General features: G+C 39.4%; 1 protein-coding gene across 2 annotated transcripts in view; it reads right to left on the reverse strand.

Annotated features, from left to right (window-relative positions):
• clvs2 (clavesin 2) overlaps window positions 1-17,416 on the reverse strand; it is a 39,671-nt gene extending 22,255 nt beyond the window's left edge. The window contains exons 1-3 of one of the 2 annotated variants that reach the window (XM_080289654.1): window positions 16,772-17,416; window positions 16,068-16,675; window positions 12,375-12,549 (exon numbers count right to left, since the gene is read on the reverse strand). In XM_080289654.1, the coding sequence (XP_080145780.1) occupies window positions 12,375-12,549; window positions 16,068-16,456 (564 nt within the window). In that variant the 5' untranslated portion in view covers window positions 16,457-16,675; window positions 16,772-17,416. Of the gene's footprint in view, window positions 1-12,374; window positions 12,550-16,067 lie in introns of both variants that reach the window. The other variant, XM_026194259.2, reaches the window with a different exon arrangement.
• Window positions 17,417-17,914: the final 498 nt, after the last annotated feature.

Raw genomic sequence — 17,914 nt, forward strand, 5'->3', positions numbered from 1 at the left:
CAATGTCCACTTTCTTTTGAACTGGGTTGCCTCCTCAGGCTCTGTGTGCTGACATAAAAAGTGGGAATTTCCCAGGTCACATGACTTTTCTTACACAGAAAATGAGACCCTCTGAGTGTGTCATCCAATCAGAGACACATTCAGATGTCATTAATCTTGGGATTAATCTTGATTTTTATTCAAGTTAATTATTTTAATGCAGAGTGTGCTCTCAGTGCTGCTGGTTATTTCAAAGATGAAGGCGCGACATTAGAGCTCTGAAACTTTAAACTGCTCAAACAGTAAATTTTTACTGTCCCATAGTCTAATAAAAGATATATGAAAATATCGTTAGTTTGTTGGCAGAGCAAAGTGAAATCAATTTTATTGAATGAACAGGAATTCTTGGTGTGTGTTCCAGTAGCTACAATTCCAGCAGCGTAAAAGAGATTTAGCAGCAGAATCAAGGTTGACAACATTTATACATTTACTGCAAATGAATAAATAAACGTAACAACTCCAGTGACAATAGGCTGCTGTGACATCTGGGCTTCATTTGTAATGTTAGTAAGGTACGGCTTAACAAGTTGCACATATAAAACACATCATGTAATTTACATGCTGTAAATGAAAAAATCTGTGAAAATGTGTCATTTGCCCTCAATTTCAAACTGAAGATAACCGGCTACCGACCAGGTGATGTGTTCAGCATAAATTACCATAGTGATTTAGCCAGGAAATAAAGAGAGCCACATTCATGACACAGAAAACTCTGAATTTTGGTTCAAGCCATTTACACATAAAGTCATTGTACACCTTTCTAGTGACCTATGCAAACACCAGCTACTTACTGTAGATAGGCAAATTTAAAAAAAAAAAAAAATAGTGCAATCCCAAGACAACCACCAATTTTTCCAACTGCCAAGAAGGTTGCTGCCCTATCTTTTCTCTAGTGTGACTGAGCCATAACATTGTCAGGTCTTGATCCGAAGTACCCTGAAAAGACTCGGCACTACTGAAATCCCACATTCCCACATTCACATGTTGTAGCTGTCTGATGTTTCTTGTGGGAAAATGTTGAAAATATGCAGAACAGATGGTAATGTGGGCTGCTTTTGTTTGTTTTTGTATAGTCCTTGCCATTAACAAGACAGACATCATAACAGACAAAGGAGTGAAACAGAAAAAGAAGTCCAATGAAGGCACGGCCTGTTTTCTCATTCTTTCTTTTTTTTTCTAAATGCCTTTTTAACACTTCTTCCTCTCTGAGTTGAAGCCCAGTTACACCTCTTTTCCTGTTCAAGCCCGCTTTTAAACCAGCCTATGCCTTTATCACAACTGAGTGGTCTGTCTTTTGGAGGACTCCCACAAGTGCGCCTCTGTAGCCTCAACTTTGTCTGAATTCCAGCAGTTGTTCTCTCTGTTTAGCCAAAATAGGCTCAAATGGACATATGGACACCAACATGGTCTCACGAAATACACCTTAGGCTGGAGTAGAAGTGATCATGATTGTTTTGGAAGTTAATCCTGATGGGATTGTTTGGAAAATAACAAATTCCTTTAATGTCTGTTAAAACGTTTCATTGAAAAAAGAAAAATATCAGCATGAACACCCACGAGATTCAGCTCAAATAGATAAAACAAAGGGAGTACGTCTTTATGCTGTTTTTGAAACAGTATGCATGTGTAGCTAGTGAATATTTAGTGTATTCTGGAACATTTAATAATACATTAAACATGGTGTCTTCATATAGCACATAATTCGTTTACAGCATTTTGTGGCGCACTCACTGACACTCAAGTGCCTGTGAGCATCCGCGGAAGAAAGAAAACGAAGATGGAGAAATGTGTTTCTGTCTCAGCACACACACGAACACTCAGACGCACAACAAAAGGGAGCCCATCTGGAGGAGAGGGCAGAGCAGATAGCGAGGCAGTCCGACATGTTGCCGTGGCAACGCAGCAAGGGTGGGATGTAGCAGGGAGGGAGCCGCGGAGGGCGGAGGAAGAACGGAGGAAGAGGGGGGTAAGGTGAAACACTGTAGCATTCAACTGGCTGCTGACAAAGAGGATGATGATGATGACGATGCTTCTTTGAGGTTGAGAGGAGGGTGAGGCATTTTAAAGAGGAGAGCAATGAATTGTTCGGACTTCATTTTGTGTAATGGCTGAGGTCATTTTTAAACAAAACGAGCGATTACCTCAGTGTGGCTTGAATGCTCTGTCTGCTGTGACAACATTAAAACTGCTCTGCCACTATTGTCCCCGCTGCACAATGTTGGAGTGGCTGAATTGAGTGAAAAGGGACAAAGATAAGGGGGAGGATGATGATGTTGCTGAAGATTTAGGGGGGAGGGCAAAGAAAACAAAAGTAAAAGGGTTTGAGGAGGTGGAGACGGGCAGCAGAACTACTGATGGTTTAATGATGCGAATCAAATATAAAATATTTACAGCTTTTGCAATCTTACAAACAGTGAAATGAAAAGCTGTGATTAATCCTCTGGGGACTATGAGTGTCTCTACAAAGTATCATGTAAATAATCTATTACCATTACATATTAGTGTTAGGATAGAATCAGCAAATACACAATCCACTATTTTATGTTCCTCATTCTCAAAATGTATAAGTACCGATCTGATCTGGCAAATTAAGACTTAATAGGAAAATATGATCATTTAATGTTGGTTATTTAACAGTGTTCTTAGAGAAAGTGCTACCTTCTGTTGCCAATAGCATCTGACTGGCCTTTGGATTTGGCTTTTGTTTTGTTAAAAGTTTTGACTAGAAAAACATTGAAATATATGGATAAAAATCAAATAATTTAATGTATATATAGTATTTTTATTTTTTTATTAAAGGCATTAAGATGTGAAATGATTACCTTACAGTAAGAAATATTGAAACTCGTATGTAGTGTTGCACTGATTTTGCATTCAGAAAAAAAATAAATAAATAAAAAATAAGGACCAGGAATGAATTGGCAGCTCATTCATCCCTGAAAAAAAATGTGATGGTATTGCAGATTTTCAAGATGATATATTTTAGACATCCTGACTGATATAATACTGCACATTTGGAAACTCATATCCATTGTATATTATTTAATTTTTACAGAGAAAAAGGCTGAGTCAGTCAGGAGCTTATTGATTATGGGTGAGCTTGCACATCCTGAGATCCATAAATAAAAACCTGAATAGGACAGAAGAACAGCAAGAAGTGATACAAAATAGATTATTGGGTCTGGCAAACAACCTAACCCCAGTGGATAAAAATACAGGTAGCGTTTATGATGCCCAACCAATAAGCAGAATTTAATGTATTTTTGATTGGCTGAGATATTTGGCATAATGTCTCTTTTCTCATTGCATATGTTACACGATCCAAAAGAAGAAACCGGAACATCGGTGACACAGGCTATTGTAATGCATGAAGCAGCTCGTGTAGAAAGTTAAGAAAGTTTTAAGAAATGTTTGATCTTTCTTGTCATTGGTTGGATCTCAAACTAATGAAAATTAAAATCCATGGAGAAGAGATGAGATCCCAAACATTCATATTCAGGACAAATTCATCTGGTTTCACTAGAATCTGAACAATAGTCAGTTTCTGTGAAAAAGAAAAATTACCCACAAACTGATCGATATGACACTGAGTTTAACCTCATGCGCAGTTTGGGTGAAGACTCATTTGGTGATCGTTGTATGGAAGTTTTACTAAAATCTAACTAATATATTTAGGAGAAATGCACGAATGGACACCTGGCACCTGACCTTGTACTGTAAATCTATCCATTTATACTCACAAACCTTAATAATATTTATTTTACAAGGCTACATCCAAACCAGTGTCAGCGTTCAGCTTTCAGCTTGGAGGGAGGTCGTGTGAAGCAGTTTGTAAACTGAAAAATGGCTAGAAATTCTATCATATAGTAACACAGCTCTTTGGTGTACTCAATCGATTTTCAGAAATTGGATCATATATAGTGACATAGTAATGTAGACAGAACTGATGGCACACATATAAAAGCATTACAGAAATATATAGAATATATAGATTTAAGAATAGCAGGATGTTGGCGCGCGGCTTTGCTGTGATGCACTTTGTTTGTGGAGAGAAAGCTGCTACTCCATTTGGCTTTAATTATTTAATGGAAGCAGAATCTCATTACGCTTTCTGCTAAAAACACAAAATGAGAGCAACCATTGGATTTCCTAACACCCCCCCCCCCCCCCCCCCCCCCCCCCATAAAAAACAAAACATAAACTGTGCGATGGACAAAATCTAAATAACGCAGTCCTTCCAGCTGATCTGTAAATCTGAGCCAAGTTCCGCACACAGACAGAATATCACTGCTTTTCACATGATTTTTAGGACATTAAAGTTAAACGCTGCATCCTTGAATGCAGCTTAAACACATGAAGCTGCAAGATTGAGTCCACTGACTGTCAGCGACTGCACAGTCGGTTACCCATCAGATTCAGGACAGCTCATTCATTACAGTGAGTGGCAGGTAGTTGATCTGAGGTCAGATGGCGTCAGACTGTGACAGATCACGTTAACGAGGTGATTCACAAATCTAAACCTCAGGAACAAGACAGCATGAGAAGCTGCTGCAGTCCACTGTATGATACAACATGTTACACTCATGACACAGAAATAATGTCAGTGTAGACAATAAAATCTGTCAACAAGATGAAGAGCTAAGAAAATATAATTTCTTACTTTAGTGGTAGTGTGTCCACAACTAAATGTTTAATGCTTTTCTTGTTTTAAGATTTTTCAATGTTCCTCTGTTTTTTAACCTGCCTTAAAAATCTCTAAAGTCATTTGTATGACTTTTCTTGAACTGTTTTTTCATGTAAAACCTGTTCATATATTACTTTAAATCATACTTTTGAGAAGAACACCCTTAAAGAACCACACAGTACCACACAGCTCTAATCCCTCTGTAACACTGTAATCCTGGAGGATTATGTCAGGATGGGTTTGAATCCCATTTTGCGCACACTTTATTACCTCCTGTGTTTCTTATGACACTTGAATGTAATCTAATTTACACACAAAGAAATGTAAGTGGAAGGTAGTGCTTCACACAGTCGAGTAAATCAGTCATGAACTGTGTTGTATGTTCTTATAGGCATAGGAACACAAATCCCAAAGAGCACCATCTGTCTGCAGCAAACAATGAAGCAGCACATTAAACAAAGACTGCAGAGAAGTTCAGCTTAAGGACACAAACGCTGTTGCATCAGATACTAACTCAGAACTCTTGCCCCGTTGACTGTGTTCTGACATAAATCGGTAAGCAGGGCAAAAAAATAAAAACATTAAAAAAAACCACAACTGGAAGGATTGTTTTTCTAGGTGTGTAAGAAAAAAGATGGTAGAAGACACACAACATAAGATCTACAATCACTGAAGAAGATATTTCACACATGTATTCCAAACCTTTAGACTTCAAAATCTGCAAACCACAATGACAAGAAATCTCAGAGACTTACGGCCATGCTTCTTTAAAAGTGTCCATTATATCAACTTTCTGCTGTTTTTGTTTCCTTTATTGTGTCACACTTTTTGTGCACATAAAACATTTTGCAAAGTTTGTATAAAAGGAGATACTCACTGTCTAACTGCTGCTGAACTGCCTGAGACACACTGTTTTAGGATCCAGGCTTTTTTCTATAACATACCTAAACTGGTGTTTAACACTCTGGTTTGATTCTCGACCAGGAGCTAGTTTGGTGCGCCTTCAAAATGAGCCACTGCCTTACTCATATTTTCATCATGTTAGAGTTTCTAACTGATGGCTCTTAAAGGGCCGTTCATTGATTTAAGATCATGCCACTGCCAAATCTAGAATGAATCCCATTCATTTCCACCTGAAGGTACCAAAAAGCTGGTCTAAACACAACATCACCAAAAAAAGGCCAAAAGTTGGGACCAACTGTGGGTGGAAAAGAGGTATTACGTGTTACATAAACTAATGTCTGACAGGTCAGCTGACCAAACGTTTTAGAAGGGAAAGACAGGAGCAGATGAAAAGGATGTGCTGCATCAGAGTACCACATGAGTACACTGATGCAATGCCACTTTCTTGGGTTTAAACATACTGCAGCAGCATCGTGTCTTATGTCAACACGGTGAGCCTATAAACCAAAGTGAAGTTGTTTAGCGATGCTGTGCCACATTTGGCAAAAACCGAACACAACATATCAACGCAAACACCTCGTACCAGCTGCCAAGCACAGCACAGCCAACTATGACCTCCTCTGTATCCTAAAGTATTCTAGAGTGAAATATGAGGTCATCTGTCAGGCAGCTTGGCCCAAACTGAGAATGAAGGTGTTGCAAAGGTTCAGTCAAAATCTAGACCTCAACCCAAATTAAACGCCCAGATGAAAGCTGTGTAAACAAATGCTCATAAACAATGATGTTTATGAGCATCATTGTTTATGAACAGTCATACAGAGCACAGTTACTTCAAATTATTCCTGCTCAAAGTGGATCTACATGTAACTGAAATTGGGTATACTTCATTTCTTACAGCCATTCATAGAATACCATAAAGGCTTATAATGTTGTTAGCATTCATCAATGAACGAGATAGGCTGTCTTAATCATTGGACAGAAGTGGACACATAATAGCTAAAGACAGTATACACATTGGTTTAGGTTTTTTTTGTTGTTAATGTTGAAAAAAAAAAACAGGAGCGGGATTAATTAGCTAACTTAACGGTTATAGCTTTAGGCTAAGAAAATATAAATCTCCAGTCAAAGACCCAGCAGGGGGTCAACTTAAGCCTGGAACGTGGTTTGTAAAGAACTGGCAGAAACGTTGAATTTGCTGATCATATTTGTGCAGTCATGCTGATAAACCCTTAATGGCTAGCATGATCCTCCACACAATCACAACAAAGCAGAGAGTATGTTGTTTATTCTCTTTAACAGTCAGTGATAATGGGTCATGGAGTAAGACAGAATAAATGACCCCATCACTATCGCTGTCCCCCCATATTTCCTGTGTGCGTCTTGGATTTGCACTTACAGAGAAAAATAATAAAAAAATAAATAAAAGCCCAAAAGATAATCCTCAGAAAAACACAATCAGTCGTGTATTTGCAGATATAAAAATGAACACAGAGCCCTCGAAGGGGCCCCAGCAGGGATCCAGACTTGCTTCTTCTGTGATCTGTTCACAATACTGAGCTACAAATTTGGATCCCACTGCATGTGGCCTACATGCTATTTCCTTAAAACTAACACTATCAGGGTTGCCATGACAAACTTTAAAGCACAGACGAAGCAGTTTGAGCACCAATTCAAGAATGTCAAACTAGCTTATTTTGGGATGGTTAAGATTATTTATCCACCGAAAGGCAAACTCAACTGTCAAGCTCAATTTGAATTAATTTCAAGGTAAGTGGAATTGATTTGCCGTAGTTACATATTCAGCCTGTTTTTCAGCTGATAGGAAGGAAGTGTGGAACATGCAGTGAATTGTGGTCACAGCACTACTGAAAACCATGCAAGAAAACAAGAGATTAACCAAAACCTAAAATAAACAAACGTTCACCCCTTTTGGTTTTGAGATTGATAACAGTTCCTCTAAAACACTAATGATACTGCATGCTTGTAGCTGCTTTTACATGTCTCGTTGGTGTCAGTTCATATCGACGTCAGAAAATCCTGCAGAACGAACTGAAAAGTCTTTAGAAACAAAGAGAAACATGGACAGCAGCGTATGAAGTTGCTGACGTGCAGAAAAGTTTAACTCAGGGATGCATTTGGTGTAAATTTGGGGCGATCGTGGCTCAAGAGTTGGGAGTTCGCCTTGTAATCGGAAGGTTGCCGGTTTGAGCCCCGGCTTGGACAGTCTCGGTCGTTGTGTCCTTGGGCAAGACACTTCACCCGTTGCCTACTGGTGGTGGTCAGAGGGCCCGGTGGCGCCAGTGTCCGGCAGCCTCGCCTCTGTCAGTGCGCCCCAGGGTGGCTGTGGCTACAATGTAGCTTGTCATCACCAGTGTGTGAATGTGTGTGTGAATGGGTGGATGACAGGTTGTGTAAAGCGCTTTGGGGTCCTTAGGGACTAGAAAAGCGCTATACAAATACAGGCCATTTACCATTTACCATAAATCAGCCTGAAACTACTTCAAATTCTCACACCCAAAAAAGCTCCGTACATTAGTGTGAGTCAGCTGCTTTCAGTGCACTTAATGGTTTAAAGATTCACAACCAAACCTGCTCAGACTGAAGTGACTCACTGACTGTTTAACAGTATTCAGATCTCTCTCTGAGTGTGTGGGAATGATTCAGGCTTAATTCTGCTGTACAGAGGCTGAAATGTAATATTTAATGCATTTCCTAATTTGGATTAAAAATTATTATTTGGGGAAAATTGTGCCACAAATGCAATTTATATGCACCTAACTTGCAGCACGATCCTTTATTAGCTTTTGAATTTGGGTTCATTTAAAAGGCCCTCTGCTCCGAGTATACTGGAGTCTTCTGACTTTTAAACAAGAAAAGTATGTAGTTCAGGTTTTAAGTAGTGGTATGTGTATTCTCCTTATTATCATTTAGCAAAATTTACAAAAACAGAGAAAACTACGTGTGTAGGGTCCTATGTATTTTTAGCTGTGAACTAATACGTATTTGTGGCTCCAATTAATATTCAACACACCAGGACAGCGTTTGTTTGTGTGACTGAGTCAAAACAAACAAGTGTAAGAGTGTACTCGTGTTATTCAGGAACATATTAATTAAGGTGGCACAATGATGGATTTTTTAATATTGTTTAGGCTTTAATGTAGCTCAGTGGGACAAAGAAATAAAGCATATGAGGCACGGGACACATGCACAAACACAATAACTGTTCGCAGGATACATTGGTACTTTATGGCATTTGCGGTAATTAAAAAAAAATGCTGACAATAGGAAAGTAAAGGCCATAGGCCATCAGAAATTATATTCTTCTTTTCATATCCTGAGAAAAATAAGACTGAATTGATCACCACAGCCATTTCGATTTCAGTGTCTAGTTTTTCTTTTTGCATTTTATTTCTCAAAGTAAAACCAATTAAACCACCTTATCGCACCTATTTTCGTTGTTTTCTGCACCAAGCGATGAACATCCATTCGGCCAAGCAGTCGCACAGTTAGGAATGACTCAGGGCTCAGCTAATAGCTCCCATCAATAATTCAGGCTCTAATCTGTGTCTGGAGAGCCGTCAGAAATGTGTTATGTATGGACTCATCACAGTGATGCACTGGCTTGAGTCTACAGTTATTTCCTCCCCTTGAAAAAAGGGAGGATTTTTCCCTCACCAACATACCACATCAACTGTGTGCTGACAGCAGAAAACTAATGTTTACAGAAAGTGGAGGAGGTGGAAAGGAGCATCAAAGTATCCGGCTAAAGAAGAAATGCACTTTGCTAACGTCTTTGTCTTTGTGGGGATTAGTAGAAATGTGACTTTAGGGAGCATAGTTCAGTCTCTTCTAAGAAGAATTGCTGATTAGTTTGCAAAATAGCAGGATTTTGCCAACTAGTGACAATAAGACTAGTCACCTATATTTAGACCAATGAGAATTTGGCCAGATGGAAGTATGTTGACCAAACAACTGACCAGTGAACCCTGAGACTATCTCCAACACATAATTCATAAGAAAAAGCAAAGGGTAAATGATAATTAATTAATTAATTCTATCATTATAATGTGTATAATGATACAAAAAAGTGTACAATTCTGTATAATTTGGTACAAAGCCATGATATTAACATTACCAGACCACTGCAACCCTAACCACCCTAATATACACGTAAATACACACAACAGTTACAAAATGCTTTTAGGCATGTAAACAGTTCAGACTGTTCAGACTGTTATAAGCTGATAAGAGGGCAACAGTAACTCAAATAACCACTCATCACAACCAGAAGAGCATCTTTTAACATACAACACATCAAACCTCTAAGAAGATGAGCTACAGCAGTAAAGTCCACACCATCACACGTATCAGTTATGAACAGGAAACTCAAGCTGCAACACTGGGTCACCAACACTGGATGAGAGAAGCTTGGAAAAACATTGTCAGGTCTGAGAAGTTTTGATTTCTGCTGACATTTGGATGGTAGTCAGACTGTGGTCTAAACAACATGAAAGCATGGACCCATCCTGCCCAGTTCTGATGTTGGATCTTGGCACATTTTGGGCCCTTTGCACCACCTGAGCATTGTTTAAATGTCACAGCCTACCTCAGTATTTTTGCTGACTGTTTCCATCCCTTCTGACCACACTGTACCCATCTTATGACAGCTGCTTTCAGCAGGATAACACAACATGTCATAAAGGTCAGATCATCTCAAACTGGTTGTGCCTGACAATGAGTTTGCTGTACTCAAACTCACTGTCACTAGATCTCAATCCAACAGAGCACATTTAGGGTGTGGTGAAATGGGAGATTCACATTGTGGATGTGCAGCCAGCGTTTATGTGGCTCAACACTTTTTTGAATCTATGCCATGAAGAATTGAAGCAGATCTGGGAAGGTGAACTTAACAAACTGTCCGCTGAGTGTAAATTATACAGTGAGAATTTCATGTTACTGATCAATGTTTCCTGTCATTATTTGAAAGAAAATCTTCTGTTTTCGGCTTGGTTTCCAGAATATCAGAAGCACCGGTTCAATCATTCAAAATGTAGCTGCGAAAAGTCACCAGTCATTACAGCACTGGATGATTTCTACATTTTATTTCTCTCTGAAGTGAAACATATATATTGTCATCATGCTCAAACCCCTAAAATCACAGGTAACACGACCAACAAGTCTCCTATGGACCAAACAACAACAGCTGTTGCTATGGAGGCCTTTTACACAGTACCAACTACAAAGGTAAGGTAATTTGATAACCGTCATTACTCTCAGCCTTCTTTATATTCAAAAGAGGGTTTGATGCAGGTCCTGTTTATCAGCAGCAACATTAGATTTTTGGAAGGTAAACACTCTATTCTCACAGAGGTATACGGAAAGCTTCTGTCGTGCTTGTTTTACCCTCAGGGAATTTGCAAGAAAAAAACCACAGGATCCAAATTAAGTGTAAAACTCAAACGATGCAGTTGTGACACTTTGGTATCCATCACAGACATATCAGGTAATTTCTCAGACCACGCTGCGTCTCACTCAACACTTCCCTCAAGAAACACTTCCCCTTAGATTTCACTTGACTAATGGGGCTCAACACAAATTGGCAGATGATTCACAGAGATGTCGAGAAAGCAATAACAACCTCCCTTATCTATGTACACACACACACACACACACAAATTTTTCCAAGATTTCAGAGAACATTACATTGACTTTCATTTAGTTCATTCAGAAGTAACTCTTACTTACCAACCCTTTGTCCTAACCTTATCTTAAACTTTGATGTATGTTATGGGCACTTTGTCCCCATAAAGAAGACAAATCCCCTAATGTGACTACAGACAGATTTATGTCACCACAACACGAGTAATTGTCACCCAAACACAGCAATAAGCAAGACCTTTCCTCTCGGGTTTGGCTAGTGACACGAGGACAGCGCTATATGCTGCCTGTGAGTCTTTTCTCCCGTAACCTATTTCAGTAATAACGTTAAAGGTGTTTGTGACGGCTAAGAAGACTAATGCGTTTTCATGCCATGAAAAAAATCGTAACTATAATAATATAAATGTCATATCTCACTTCATTTCTCTGTTTACACGATAAAAGCTGGAATACCACCTCTTATTAGCAAACTGACAACCAGTAAAAATCACTTTTTTTTACATCATCTACCTGCCAAATGAGGCTTGAAAAGAAGAAGAAGAAGAAGAAATACCCAGCAGTGCGTAATCAAAATGGAAATGTCATTATTTTTTTCCTCATGCGATTTAAAGAAGCTCACAGCTTTAACACGGTGCTTGACTTGTTCCTAAGTGGAACATTTCGACTGCAGAGAGGATGATGGAAAGAGGGCTGGAGGTTTGTTCCGGTGCTGTAGCAAAATCAAAAATAGTACTTTAGAGAAAAGTAAAGCTTACGATTTTACAGAAGAGGGAAAATAAAGTTGGTCAGGGACAAGACTATAATTGTAGAAGCTTAGAATATAGGATATTTATCCTATTTACTATGTTAATCGATGTATAAGTTGCTAACTTTTTGCTCTAGTGTCAAATATATTCAGGAAATAAGAATAATTTGCCACTAACATATTAGGACATTCGATATGATTGTAAAGTGTGAAACAAAATGAAACTAAAGCTTTTCGTACAGGATTTAAGAACAATTCTGGTTCAGGATCAAATAAATCATTTTCATGTTTCGGGATGCAAACTGCAGCTCTGGAGTCAGAGTCAGATCCAACCCAGCTCCTTACCTGTAGTCCCTCAATCGCCAGTCGCAGCATGCTGGGAGTCAGTTTGGATGCCTGCTTGAAGGTGAAGTTACTCCAGTCAATGATGAGGATGAAGCCGTTGACCTGCAGCTCGGGATCTTCTATCATAGATTCCAGTGACAGCAAGATAGCCCTCAGTATGTCCACAAACGTGTATCTGAGACGAATGTAAGATAGCTTTTAATTTAACAAAATAGCAGAACAGATTTTACAGTCATGAAGAGAAATGAAAAAAAGTATATATATTGATGGTTTAACGAGCTAAGGAGATGAAGGACATTTGTAAAGTTAAAAGTTGAAAATATCAAACATCTCCCAGCTACACTTTCTCAAATTCGAGGATTTATTGCAGCATTTGATTGCAAGATAAAAAAAAATCTCTGGTTTGAGTTCTGATTAGACGGGTCAACACCGCGGACATCAAACTCGCTCATGACAAACTTTGATAAAGCCTTTGACATTTGCTAACATTGACTAAAGAATTTATTAAATAAAAAATGTTACTTGAATCAGTTAAAAGACAAGAGTGCTGAACTGCCCTCATTCATAAATCTCATGAAAGAGCTGTAGACGGTATCTCTGAATCAGCCTGACACAACTTTGTCAGTAAAATTTATTGATAACCTTCACTCAATTTAATTTGGTCATGAATTAATTATAGGTCTTTAGTTCCTTTGTGCCACAAAATGGTTGTGAAAAAGCTCAAATGTATCTGCTGGGTGTTTTCAGGGACATTTTAATTGCTGTCATTGGTGACTGTGTGGTCCCTGGTGCTACTTTCGTCCATCCCTGTGGGTTTTCATCCAGCTGATACCTCAGATGCTTCACGTACCTATTTAACACTTGTGCTTTTTTTCCTGTTTGTTGTTGCCCTTCATTATCTTATCTCGCTCTTCATCTTTCTCTGCTTCCTTATCAAGAAACCTATTGCCTTAGTCTACAGATAATGTACTTTTTAATTAGCTTATCAGGCAGCAAAACAGATGTCCTTTTCATAATTGCGGGCACAAGTTGAGGCGTCTACTAGTTGAGACTACTAATAATATATCCAGAATATCCAACATAGCTTTTAAGTCTTTCTAAACTGCACTGGACAGAAACAAAAGCATAACATGAAACACCCAGACAGATTTCACAAACTGATTCATGTTCAGAGAGGAGCGATCAATCATTTATTTTATTTTAATCTTATGAATGCAATTAAAACTTGCAAACTTTTTCTACTTGACACCACACTAAAACATAAAGGTTTTATCACACTATGTGTAGTTTATGTGATCAAAGTCATGCGAAAGCGAGCGAGATCTGTCGGGTTATTGTTATTTCCTTGTTTTTTATTAGATACACGGTAAATTATTTGTTGTGTAATCAGACATATGGAACAGATGGTGGACGTCTCTACAGATTCTGGTTATATCCAAAACAATAAACAAGCCCGATTCTATATTGAAGCCAAATAAACTGCAACTTAGAGCTTTAATATGAGTCAAGTTTCTAGCCTTGAACCAGTCTGGCTCAGTCTGTGCTGTTATTTATGAGACAGTAAAGCACTAGACTCTGTGAATGAATAGTGACAGTAATACAGACTAATGAAAAAATATAACAAAAAAATACACAAATGCTGTCTGCAGATTCATCCCTAAAATGTTGAGGAAATGTAATTTCAGCACTTAATTTTACATTAATTTGTTATTTTATTGACTACAATTGTAAGGATATAAACACAGAGTAATGAGGGGTATCTAACAGCCCCTATGTTACTGAATTAAGTACTCTGACACCACTTTATCTAAAGCGTAAACATTCATATCTAAAGCCTAAAGTGCTTTGAGTGCTCCGGTAGAGTAGAAAAGCGCGATATAAGAACCAGTCCATTTACCATGTTCTATTTAAACCTGTTACTATCTGATAGTTGTAATTACAAAGATTTTCCCCTGAAATAAGCCACAGTGGGTGAATAAGCCAGGCCCTGAAAGGTCTTGAGATGATTTACAGTATAGGGCACATGAGGCATAAGATGAATACAGGATGTGACAAACACGTGCAAGAAACCAACACTTCATTTCAAGGCGTCATAAGATAACAAGACAAGGCCCCAGAACACGAGACGTGGGTGTTGTTTTCTGGGTTTAATCTGGTCAACCAGCCATTTAAACGTATTTATACATTGAAACTAAACTTATTTGGAAAGTGAAAGGTGAAAAAAATATATATTTTATGGCCATTGCAAAGAACTAAATTCAACCTAACATCAGCTTTTCATCAACTCATGGTTACCCACTCTGTAATTCTCTGTTGATTATACCGAAGGTCTGAAACTAAAATTGGGTTAAATTTGGTTTAGACCATTATTTAGACATACAGATCACACCTAGCCTTTTTTATTTCTTCAAATAAGCAAACTTAAAAAAGTATTACTGGCCCCGAGAAACAGTTTAAATCTGCTGAGGAGATTGCAGAGAACGATGTACCATTTTAACCAAATTTAGATGTAAACATTTTTGTAGCCATGTCAACAAAGTGAGAAAATGCCTGTAAAAACTAATTTGAGTATTTTTCAGACATCTATAAAAGTCTTTTTGGTGTCTGTTAAACTGCTTTTTACTGGATGGGAAGGTTCTGCTTTACAGTCATGCAAACATGCTGAATATATTCACTGTTTAGTTTGAACATATTAGTAGTATGCTAACTTTGTTACTTAGCAATAAATGCAACAGAGCCTGTATAAATCTTATATCAGTCAAAGACATTCAAAAATAAAACTGATCAGTGTAACTTTAGTTTACTGCCTGACATTATTTGGTGATAAACCAAAGTAAACTGCAAGGAACACAAAATTCTGCCTGTGTTGTATCTACAAAATAAAGATTTGATCACCAAAATCGAAATCAAATTGAAAACAGTTCATCCTGAGGGAGACATACAGTCACATCTTCAATGGCCTGCTAAGCTATTACAGCTCAGTTTTTGTTTTGTTTTTTTATAGTTGTTTGGATATTTAAGTCTGGGGCAAAACTGTAGACCAGGTGACCAGAGCCATTTCCCCAGCTTGGGTAAAAAGACTAAAAACCATGCAGCCAGACTTGAGAATATTTGACATTGTGTGTTTATGCTGAAATAAATTATAAATAAGTACAAACTGTACTGTACACCCTCCCCCCTGTCCACAGACCTCTGGTGTGAGGCTGTGATTTGTGATTTGGGATAGGCTACCTCTCAGTCCTCATTAAAAAAAAAAGGTATTACGCTTCATCATCACGCTGCAGACAGTGTGCTGTGACTGGACACAGCCCAGACAGCACCTTTGGGATGAACTGGAATGCTGACCCTGAGCCAATTAGTCCAACATCAGTGGGCCACCTCACTAAATGTCCTCCCATCTTAAAATCCTTGCCAGGAAATGAGCTCAGCATTTACACAGTGTATGGGTGATATATATGGATATTTAGCTACATGTGTTTTTATTATTTTGGATTTCATACTTTTATTTTAATATTTCCATAAAGATTATTTAGTTGGTTAAAGAGTTCTTGTAGTTTCCTAGTAAACAACAGCTGTGTGGTGCTGAATAGACAGTTCCATAAACCAGTCTCCACTTTATAAAGATTAAAACACTGATTTCTACTCTCCAAAAGCCCTTTTTTCTTCTCATTAATAACAACCCCTCTTTGTTACCTGCTCTGGTCCCAGTTGGCAGCGAACAGGACCAATATTTTCCTGCCATATCTGTCCAGATTGGAGAGCACGCCAGGGAAACCATCCTTCAGGGCCTGCTTAATGCCCGGGTCAGTTGCTTTCAAGTTCTTGAACATGTCTAGGTTTTGCTGTCTGTACTCAAAATACTGTGCCAGCAGCCGGAACGCCTCAAAGTGATTGAATTTCCTGGCTCGGAGGAATCTGAGGATAAACGCATCGTCTGTCCTGAGGAACCCGATGTCCGGTCTGGTGATGATCATGTCCCTGACCTCCTGGATGTCCTGGTGTAAAGTCTCAGGGTTTTCTTTCAGCTCTACCTTGGCCTTCTCCAGGGTCTCTGGAGACAAACCAGCCTGTAAGTGAGTCATCTTTTGCAACAGCTGTCCCTCCACGGGGGATCACACCACACCAGCTTCCAATGAAACACCAGTACAAATGGTTACCCCCGGAGCAGCAACAGGGTAAGAAAGTATACTGAAGTGTTTTCTTCACGCTTTCCTGATCAGTAGCTGACTTCAGATGGAGGCCTGCTGCTCTGTAGACGTAATCCACCCTGAACTGGCACACACGCAGCTGCTATGATGCTCCTGTGATGCATAATCAACATATGGGCCATTCACTTTTTGCGCACAGAAAAAAATCAGTTCCACCACAAAGAATTCAACTTTATCACAATTTCCCACCATGTATATCATGAATCAGGTCCTCCAGCCTTCAGGCGGTACATCCAACCTGCTGATCCGGGCGGCCTGAGCTCGGAGTCGACAGACATCCGCTTCCCTCCATGTCAGAGCCTCTCCTGTCTTTCTCTCTCTTTCTGTGGCACAATGACGATGACAGCATCACCGACTCCCCGGCGTCGCTCGCGGCGGCCAGGCAATGCGGCACGACCCTGCAGCAACCTGCTATATCATCATCATCATCATCATCCCTCCGCCTTCACAACGCATCTCCATCCGCCGACCGACCAATACTGGTGCTGGTGCTACTGGTGGTGCCGCCGACGGCTTCGCCACAGTCCAATCGAAGCAGATTTGGCCGCTTTTTTCTGCGTCTACATCCCAGTTTTACTGATCTCCGCTGCTCGTCCACATAACCCAAAAACTGGGTGTGAATTTAGGTTTCTAATAATGTTCATGAAAGCCCCAAAAGAGGGAATCCAGCAGCACAGGTGTCCCGCAAGGTTTTGTTCCCCTCCTGCCTCCGTTTTTTGTTTTTTTTTTTTGTTTTTTGAAAGGGGTGGGGTAGATGTGTGCGTGTGGGGGGATTGCCGTCTCCGCTCCGCCTGCTGCTGTTGCTGCTGCCGTCTGTTCGCCGGGAAAGTGACTGACAACAAGAGTCTGTGATCCGGTCGGTGTACGGTCACCACCGGCGGGGAGGAAGGGGGAAAGGGGTGGGGGTAGAGTGTAAGATGGAAAGACAACAGATGCAACGAGGAACGAAGGGAGGGGAGAGAGGGCCAGGTGGCAAAGAGATGGAGAATAGCTGTAAAAAAGGATGCTCAGCGGAGGAGAGAGCAGGCAACTCAAATGAACGGGTGTAGGGCAATAAGATGAAGGTAAATGCTGAAGACAGGGAGGGGTTCTGGGCTTTGGAGGCCCGACGGAAAGTTGGGAACCTCTATGTCACCTTCTTCTTTCTCTGTTTCACCTTAAAGAACCGTTTGTGTGTAGGTTTTATATCTGAAATTATGCATGGGTTAACTTTAATTTGAATTTAACTTTAAATTTAATGTAATTTTTGATGAAGGAAATGATAGAAAATGTGCTGTAGCTTTGTATTTTTCCTCGCCTTGCTGGGATTTCATAAGAAATATGAACTAAGAA

This window comes from Astatotilapia calliptera, chromosome 15 (assembly GCF_964374335.1).
Source record: "Astatotilapia calliptera chromosome 15, fAstCal68.1, whole genome shotgun sequence".
NCBI lineage: Eukaryota > Metazoa > Chordata > Actinopteri > Cichliformes > Cichlidae > Astatotilapia > Astatotilapia calliptera.